Here is a 9871-nt window from a genome sequence, read left to right as displayed (position 1 = left end):
TCCTTTTTTCTTTTTTCTTTTTTTTTTTCAAAACCCCAGCAACAATCATCCTTTGAGAAACTTCAACCAGATATTGCAGAATACTTCTGAACTGGATAAAGCAGTGAAAATAGAAGTAGAAAATAGAAATAATAGCTCGAGAAGGATGATAATGATCTGATGACGGTTTACAGTTGGTCTACCACTTTTTTTCCATGTAAACTTATCCAATTTTAATGCGAAAGATGGTTTTGTTTTTAGCTTTTCATGACACCAGTTTGGTAAAATAAATTCAGAAATGAGTGGTCATACCACACAAATAGTTTTGTCATCCCCCAAAACCATGTGACTGATACATTTTCATAACTTAATTGTAAATGCCTTGAGTACACTTCATAAATGACCAAAAATCTATCTGATATTATGATATTCATCTTTATTGCCATTTTCCACAGAATACTTCTCCCTTTAAAAATGTACTGATTAATCTGTATACAGTACCTATTAAGGCAGATTATTTTGTAATGCACGTGGTCACAAAAAAATTCAAATTGAAATAATAAAAATGGAAAAAAAAATTTTTTTAAAGTGTTATACTATTGCCTAGTAATTATTACTTATGTGAAGGTTCCCCTTCTATTCTGTTATAATTGGTATGTTAAATAACTGAAGCCTGGTACACAACAAGTACGTGGAGGACATCTTTTCACATTTCACCAGTCATAGCAATTAAATAATAAATTACAGTTGTTCTAGACACCAGTAGGCTACTCATGAGTTCATGCCTTGATATTACTATTGATGCTACACGGTCATCAAGTTGATTCCAATTTATCCGCCCAACACCAATTTTCAATTACAGTTTACAATTTAGCATTTAGCAGATGCTCTTATCCAGAGCGACAAACAAAGTAGTACAATATCAGGAGTGAACATTCAACACTGGCAGGGTCAATTAACCTCCAAGTGCCATAAAAACAATAAGTGCATTGATAGTCCGGAGTAGACCACAGAACATACATCTATACTTAGTACAAAGAAAAAGGTGAAGTCTACATCCAACTAATACAAAGCAAGCGGTAGTAGTGCATCATAGTATCATGACACTAGGGTCCAAGTGTAAGTATATAGTGGGCAAGCGATCAGTGTGTAGGTTAGGATGGACTATGTCAGGTGCTCTGGCTTAAGAACCGTTAAGTATTTCAGTTTAACAATTAAACTTCTGTAATATCTTCTAGTAACTTAAAGTATTGCTTGAAGAGATGAGTTTTCAGTTCAACAACAAAACCCAAACCAGACATAGCTAGTCAACCTTTGTAAATTTCATGTTGTCTTTTTGTTATACCTTAGGTTCCCACTAATTGGGTGTGCCATATCGAGGGAGGGGAGTGGGCAGCTTAGGATCATTACAAGGGTCGAGACTGACAGGGGCCCTCAAAAAATTTTGCCTGTGATGGTGCAGGGATGGAGTGGCCTGAGGTGGTGGGGCCCAACATGAAATCTTTTCACGGGGGCCCAAAATCCCTGGTGGGTCCCCTGCCTGCTATCGTGATGCAGCCACAAAATATAACCTTGTTCTGTGCAGTAAGATGGCACGTAGCCAAATAAAGCGTAACACGAAGGAACAGACACACGCGACGTTCACAGAGGCATCGACAGCAAGTTCACCCCGTGGCCGTTGCTGCCTTCAGACTTGCGCTTCTTGATCAAGTCCCTGGACAGGAACTCCTCTTGGATTTCCAGGAAGGTTTTGTTCTTCGTCTCCGGGACGATGAAGAATATGTATATCACCACCAGGCTGCAGATGGCCAGGAAGACGAGGAAGCAGTACTGCTGCAGCCCATTCTGTTGAAGAGAGGATGACACACACACGTACACACACACACACACACACACACACACACACAGGTCAAGGTGCTGACCGCAAGGTTATGCGCCGATCATTACAATCATAACGGCCTAAGTGCGACTCCAGGTTGGCACAGCAGACGTCGATGAACTGAGTAACAACATTAATCACCCAGTTTGCGTTCTGCTGATTTGCACATTTATTACGCCACACCGCACTGGACAACGGAAGAGCGACATACTGTACGTGCTCACCACAATGAACGGGAACACCATGCCGATGAAGAAGAAGCTCAGCCAGTTGACTGATCCTCCTATCATGAAGGCGGCGGGCCGTGTCGCCTGCGTGAACAGCTCTATGGTCAGGATGTTGGTCACTCCACCTGCGGACGACACGGCACGTGAGCTGACGTCCGTCATAGGCCTCAGGGTCTGTTGGCTCCTTCCTGGTGAGCTGGGTGGAAATCAGGCTTCTCTGGCAAGGCATCTGTAAACTCCTAAGGAGTTCTATTTGCTTTGTGGAACCTTGTGCTGCTAATATTTATATATGCATACTTTAAATGACTGTTTATTTCCTTGGTGACATCAGCAATCTTCTATTTATTTATTTTTCTAAAGACTAAAAATTCAGGGAGGAAAAAGGAAAAAAAGGACTGAGTTAATAAAAAGCAACACTGGTTAAAGATGGAATCCAAGGAGAAAGCTCACAACTTTGTAAAAAGAACACTAAATGATTCCATTCGTGAATTAAAATTATTTTTTTTTTTTAAAGAGGTTAGTTCACAAAATTCTACACTGCTTAAAAGGTGGAGATAGAGGGGGTTGCAACCACAGGTTGTACAATAATAGTTACTTGCTTTATTATTTATGCATATTTACCTGGTCCCAGGCCAAAGCTCAAAATGAAGGCAAACACACAGGCCATGCTGATATATGGAACCCATGGACTCAGTTCCTGTAGTAAAGAAAGAATACAAGATTGGTTTACTACAATTTTAATTTACGCAGGTAATATGCAAAAATATTCACCATTTAAATAAAACAAAATCACTCCAGTGAATTTTTATATTAAAAAAAAAAAGTTTATTTTTAAGGAAACGATGGCATACAGTAGTTGAATTCCTTTGAATATTCACACAGGAGACTTACATTAAAATGACCACTCTACACCACGAACCGTATCCATTTTTGAGTGAAATCGTAGAACTAACAGGGCACAGTTTCTACTCACTAGGTCACTAAAATTTGACTCTTCAAAAGAATGTTGACTTCTTCCTAAGGCCAAAATGAATAGCGGGGAAAAGAAACGTTACCTGTAAGGTGACAGTTATCGTGACACAAATGCACCAGACTGCCATGAGAGTGTATCCCCCGATGATCAGTGCTCTTCGTCCGAGAGAATCGATTAGCATGCCCTGGAGGACACAGAGTCTCACATGACAGTCTGCTAGACCAGCTGTGGAGACCAGCTCATGAGCATGCCCAATCCCATTAGCATACGAGCCTGTCGATTTTCTACCATTAATCAGTAGTTTTAAAACAAATCTAAATGCCACAGGAAAAATTTTTTTTAATCGGTTACCAAAAAAAAAAAATGTTATCTTTGGCCTTTTGAGAGAAATGGGCAACAAATATGTCACAGAAGCACAGGAAGATGTCTGGAGATAAGGGGTGGGGCTAAGAGTCTAACGGCGACCAATGAGAAAAACCAAAAAGAGAAACCAAGAAGTGGGTAATTTACGCATGTGAGGGCGGTAAGACATTCACAAGCTCCCGTTCCCACTGTGACGTAGAGAATCTTATCTTCCGGGATCCCCGCTTGCCTAAAGATGTAGCTGGCATAGAAGTAAATCTGCAAAAGAAGGGGGGGGGGGAAGAAGAATTCATCCATCCATACTCCCACGGCACTAACAGTACAGTAAAGAATGTGTGCAGTTCTGCTTTGAGCACTCAGGAATTGCCCTCACGACAGAAATGTTTCTGACTTAAACAAATACGTACTGCAGCCCCTTCAATCTGAAGTCTGTCTCTTTGTAAGTGAGGCACAACTCACATTGGTTTCAAAAATATACACTTCAGCGTTAACACTATATTAGGATATCGGCATGGCAGGTATGCCATCCTACCAAATGAAAAAACATGCGGCCAAGTTACATGAAATAATTTAGGAAACATTGGGTGGCATTGCTTTGGAATAGAGCTTCTTCAATTTGTGTGCGCTACAATAGCCAATATCGTTTGTTGTATCTTGGCCTCGTTGTGATATCAATATTTTTAACGGCTGGCCTGGATTTCACGAGTTTCGATTAACGGCTTACGAACAGTGCTGCATGCGTGAGTAGCTGGGCGTTGATTTTTGAACACTGAAAACGTGTTTTTGTTGAGATCACACATACGGCGTTGATGCCGTTCAGCTGCTGGGCGCTGTTGATGAGAATCACGGTAATGAGCTGCCAGCGGATGCTGCGGTCGCTGAAAACCTCCCAGGGCTTCTTGGCCTTGACCCCCAGGGAGCTGATCCTCTCCTTCTCCATGTCCTCCATCTCCCTGCGGTAGCCGTCCCCACCGTGCAGCTGTTTCAGCGCTGTGTTAAGGCAGGACACATTTTACATCGCATTTTATTTCAGGTGTTTAGCAGAGTACCTGTTATCCAGAGCGACTCAGACAGCTTTCACATTACACAGTGTCCATTTATGCAGCTAAATATACTGTATGCTGAACATTAAGTACCTTGGTCAAGGGCACGGTGGCAGCGGGTATCAAATGGGAATGGAACCTGCAACCCTTTGGTCGAACCCCCCGCCTCCGTTTGGCTCGTTAATCGCTGCTCGCGACCACTCGCTAAGCTGGGTTCACGGAGGGACCGGGTGTATAAACTCACGGCAACCAATTAGCTGCTGTTCTGTTCTTCCAGAGACCCCCCCGCCCCATGGCCTACCTGATGCTGGTGAGTGCTGTCGAGCATTGGGGGGGGGGGGACTGCACTCAGGCATGAAATGGCTTTTTTAGGCCAGAGCGTAGAGAATCACTGCTACTGCGCTAATTGCTCGCGAACGTCGACCGCCCAGCCGTGGATACATTATGACCCAATGCTCAACCGTGCCCATCGAGTCGAGAACCATTTTGAGGCACCTGTGCTTTATAACTTCCCCGAGCCATGAGCACTGGGAAGAAAACGAATGGTATTGTGCGCTGTACTGTATGGAACCAGAAGCTCGAGTGATTTTTTTGTGGGATTATGCGGAAATTAAACGGCTTTAATTTCGGTTAGTAAATACGGGCCTTGATATCACGACCTCTCCCTCTTTTAACAACGTTTCATTGCCCTTTTCCACCCCATTCAAAATGTCAAGTTGTAAGTGAAAACCTGTTCCGCTGCGATAACATCCTACATCAATTCAATTTGTGAATTGAAATTGGATTTTTTTTTTTTTTTTTTAAAGCCTCCAGGATAAAGAATGTAAATTGTAATCAAAGGAAACAGAACTGAATTTAAACAACTTCTTTTCTTCCCTACTCATTCCAAAATATGCCTCCACCGTCTTCCAAAACCATCTACCAATTATCACAGAAACAACTCTTACATAGCAGTACAGTTCCTCTTCCATTGGGGAAGTACTTAATGGAAAGCAATTCCTCTGAACAGAGATTGAAATGGGAATGGTCCTTCCTGCTAATCCGCAGCACAGGCACTGATAGGCCACTGAGGAGTGGACGCCGCCGCTTTTGGGAAACGTACCCAACATAGCTCAGGAGGGGCGACATAGCTCAGGAGGTAAGAGCGGTTGTCTGGCAGTCGGAGGGTTGCTGGTTAGATCCCCGCCTTGGGCATGTCCCTGAGCATGTGTCCCTGAGCAAGACACCTAACCCCTAACTGCTCTGGTGAATGAGAGGCATCAATTGTAAAGCGCTTTGGATAAAAGCGCTATATAAATGCAGTCCATTAGCTCATTTACCCTTGGTGCACGCCGCCTCGTCCCCCCGGTCCAGGAGCAGGAACCGCGGGCTCTCGGGGAACCAGGGCAGAATGAGGAGCTGCAGGACGGCGGGGATGCAGGTGGTGGACAGCAGGATGGGCCAGTGCTCCGCTTTGCCGAGCAGCTCACTGGAACGGAAAGGCACCGCGTCAGACCTCCCCCGCTGCCGCGGCGCACGCAGGTCACCACCCACCGGCCCAATTAGCAACACCGCCAACCCCCCCCGCTGCTCAGAACCTGCAGTCTCCGGTTCTGAGGGGAACACTGTGTTCCTGTACATTTCATTCTTCTACATACTCTTTTTTTTTTTTTTGCACCGCTTTGAACTTTTGCTTTGATGTAGTTTTTTTATTTTTATCCACGTGTTCACTCTTCTGATTATCTTAATTTTACACTCGCAATGAAGTAAATTCTGATTTACTTCATTTCACGGTGCACTCGCTTATTAACGTGTGCACAAAATGTGTTAGTGTGAGAAAAATTCTCTAGAATATTCGCTGGCAGCCGCTAATTAACTTCACCGTTCGCCAGCTGAACTGCACAGTCACTGCAGGAAGGTATTTCCTGTTCAGGTTGATGCAGATGTGCAGTCTGTAAATTTTGTGTGACGTCATGTAAACATGCTTCCCTCACCGGGCAATGCTGTAGCCAACTGTACATCACCCTATAGGCCCGACAGTCACAGTCACAGTCACTCCACTGTTGTTGGAGAAATTGTGACCTTGAGCATTGTGGGTAATGTAGTCATTACTTACTGCAGCCCAATCACCTGTCCTATCAAGAGTCCGCCGGTGAGGAAGATGGACGTTCCCATGGACATCCCCCCACGCAGTGCCCTGGGGGCGATTTCCCCCAGGTAGAGTGGCTGAACGCACATACCCACACCTTTAAGTCCAAAATCAAAACAGATCATTATCATTCCATAATACCCAGAAGTCACTCGGGCGACTGTCTAATGCTAAAGAGGGCAAATGATCCCTCAAAACATGAAAAGTGTGCTTATGAAAAATTAACAGTTTATTCACATTCTGGGATTGCAGCTGTGGTTGCAACAAAACCCAGCATACACCGGGGTCCCCAAGACCAAGTTTGAAAACCGCTAGTTTAATATTACTCAATACTTGTGCGTTATTTCACACCGGACTTACCTGCATTTACACCGGACAAAAACCTCCCAATGACCAGCAGCTCATAGTAGCCGGTCAGATGGCTAATGCCCATCATCAGGGCAGCCAGCAGAGCAAATGTGTTGTTTAATAGCAGTGCCCCTTTTCTGAAATACAGACAAAATGTTTGTTTGTTTTTTTTGGTTTTTTTTTTTTTTTTTTTTAATATACCAATTATTTTTCCCAGCTTCTGCATGCTTATAAAAATTCATGGTCAAAAGCTGCCAATCAGTCTCACAAACCTCGCAGACTCACAGGGAATGCGGCCGTCGTTTACATAACTGAGGAAAAAAACACGGCTTGGAAAGAGTAGGCATGCGACTCACATTCTTTAAAGGCCATTGAATAAGGCCACTGAATAAATAATTATTGCACAGAACTGTGGGATGAATGCATTGGAGAATGGCATACGGCAGATTTATAAACTACATGCAGGATCGCTTCATGCAGATCGTCAATCATTTTTTAATCCTAGCATTAAATTAAAACGCTTAACAAAATAATTTAAATATAAATATAACCAAGGTACCTTTGGTCTAATGTTAAAGTCAAACTGGAAACTGTTTCTTGTGTAAATGATAACTTTAAAGAAAGTTACTGCTGACTTATTTCAAAAAACAAACAATTGTCTAAAATTATAAGATTAAACAAATCAGCAGTAGCTTCCCTTAATCTTAGAATTTCACACATGGTTGTTTTATGGAAAAAATCAGCATTACCTTAAAGCGATCATTTTGTATATTAGGCTGTTCTATAAAATAAATAATCATATACTTTCCAACCCTGACCTTTATAAATATTCTTGTAAAAATCATCACAGTATGAGGGATCACAAGCGAGAATCATGTGATTGAAGTTTGTGTTTCTCCTTTCATGAGACGAGGCTCACATGGTCTCCATGTAGCCCTGGAGCATTAGACTTGGCCAGACGTTTGCAGTCTGCTGTTCTTGGTACTGTACTACTGTACTGTATTGCGATTATTTTGCTTGTTTTTGCAGACGAGCTGATCTGATAACATTGACCTTTTGGCATGAGCATGTACTGAGTAAGCACTGACTGGCTGGCAAGTTGTCGCTGAAATGGATTTTTCAGACATGGTATGTACTTCCCCATGTGTTACAGGGTGCGTAGAGTGCCTGAGACCCCATTAGATTTATTTATGTGATATTCATGCATTAATATTTTTTATATTAATGAAATCATGGAAACTAAATAGTGACTACATCTTCTTTCTCAATGTATATTTATGTATCACTGAAGGGGCTTGCAACATTTGTGACCTGCTGTCCTTTTGCTTCTCCTTGTAAATCACTCTGCTAGATATCCTCCATAACCAGGAACAGGGTTGCCGCCCCCCCCCCAACCCCACCTCAAATATTTGGAATTTTGGAACATCGATTTTCAAAGCAAACCAATAATAGAAAGGTGGTGGGGGATTTTAAACTGAGATATGGGGTAGAGTCTTCAAAATTGCATGGGAGTCAATTGAAGATGTGCGACAATTCACCTAGCACATAGCAATGATGACCTGAAAACCTTTTCCTGTATAATAATAATAATAATAATAATGCCATGTTGTTAAAAATCATTCCCACACTTTTTCAAAATGACATAAATCACATTAAACCGCATACCTCCCAAACCTCATAGCCAGCGTTCCTCCAACTAAAGATCCAACAAGCCCGCCAATGGTGAAGATGGACACGATTGTGGACCAAAGCAAGGTGAGCAGTTCCTCTGTGATCTGAGCGTCATATCGATAGATCCAGGTTTGGTTGATGAAGTTCTGCACGGACTGCATCACCAGAGAAAGACTTTACACAGGTGAAATGTGATTGGGGCACATCAGATGATACAAAACAAGCTGAATAATTTAGGCTAATTAATATATTGCAGCATCAGAACATACCGTGGGACACATTCTTGCCAAGCTGCGACCATACAGCAATGTCAAGCTGCCAGATTGATTTTGTACAGTGCAGGGTTACAGTATCTCAAGTAGAAATCATTCATGCTTTTCACGTGCAACAGAGCCAAACTCCATGATGTCCGCAGAATAATTTACTTCCTTGACCAAGTGTATCATGTGACAGCTACATGCTGCAGCTGATAATAGTAATGACCAGTAATAGTATTAGTATTTACTAGCGCTAGTATGTAACCTCGCTATACAGTAAGTCTGCTTGAATATACCAGGCCTGTGTCTCTTCTCAAGCTTGAGTTGAGATAAATAAATCCAATTCTATGAAATTCTGTGTATTTACGGCGCACCTAGAAACTTTCCATTCGTTGTGACAAACTTTGGCTCAGAATGGTTCAGATTAGAATGTCATATTTTGGGGTAGTCTGCCAGGGTCCTAAAAATCATCCTAACTCTGTCCCTGTCTGACATCAATTCCAGCTGCCACTCCACCAGCATTTTGCAAATTAGGGGGCTGCCAGCGACAGAAGCAACCAATCATCAACTGTTTTGTATTCTTTAAGCAACTAGAACACCCCCTTCCCCCCAGCTAGGGGGCCACAGTGGTGCCGATTCGCAAACACTAGCAGGCCGACAGCTGCCCCGACTGTGCACCACTGGAGGGCAGCTATTGGGCACCGAAGGTCTTCTGGCTGGACAGCAAGCACATAGCATTCCTAGGGTTGCTGTACCGTGCTAATGCAGCAGCATTCCAAAGACATTCCAGAAACTCTGCAAGATACTGCGATGTCATTTTTCCCTGTTTTCAACACGGACCAACCTCTGCTTGTAACACACACACACACACACACGCACACTTCATACAGTACCTGGGTGGGAGCATTGATGATGGACACATTGTAGCCATACTGAAAAGTTCCTCCAATGCATGCAGCACAGACAGCCAGGAGAAGCGACTTGTTGGGGAACTGCAAGCAAT

At 43.0% G+C, this 9871-nt stretch overlaps 1 protein-coding gene across 3 annotated transcripts in view; it reads right to left on the bottom strand.

The window, feature by feature from the left end:
* Positions 1-395: 395 nt before the first annotated feature.
* The window catches only part of slc2a11b (solute carrier family 2 member 11b), a 16080-nt gene continuing 6604 nt past the window's right edge, over positions 396-9871 (bottom strand). For all 3 annotated transcript variants that reach the window (XM_064353620.1, XM_064353619.1, XM_064353618.1), the window contains 11 exons: positions 9762-9860; positions 8606-8766; positions 6953-7077; positions 6560-6689; positions 5784-5932; positions 4224-4411; positions 3569-3679; positions 3141-3242; positions 2707-2782; positions 2083-2210; positions 396-1824 (listed from right to left, as the gene is read on the bottom strand). In XM_064353620.1, coding sequence (XP_064209690.1) covers positions 1621-1824; positions 2083-2210; positions 2707-2782; positions 3141-3242; positions 3569-3679; positions 4224-4411; positions 5784-5932; positions 6560-6689; positions 6953-7077; positions 8606-8766; positions 9762-9860 — 1473 coding nt within the window. In that variant the 3' untranslated portion in view covers positions 396-1620. The remainder of the gene's footprint in view (positions 1825-2082; positions 2211-2706; positions 2783-3140; positions 3243-3568; positions 3680-4223; positions 4412-5783; positions 5933-6559; positions 6690-6952; positions 7078-8605; positions 8767-9761; positions 9861-9871) is intronic.

The sequence above is a fragment of the Anguilla rostrata genome, chromosome 10, assembly GCF_018555375.3.
Source record: "Anguilla rostrata isolate EN2019 chromosome 10, ASM1855537v3, whole genome shotgun sequence".
Taxonomy (NCBI): Eukaryota; Metazoa; Chordata; class Actinopteri; order Anguilliformes; family Anguillidae; genus Anguilla; species Anguilla rostrata.
The sequence above is the reverse complement of the archived record's forward strand: the minus strand, read 5'-3'. Positions and strand labels throughout refer to the sequence as shown.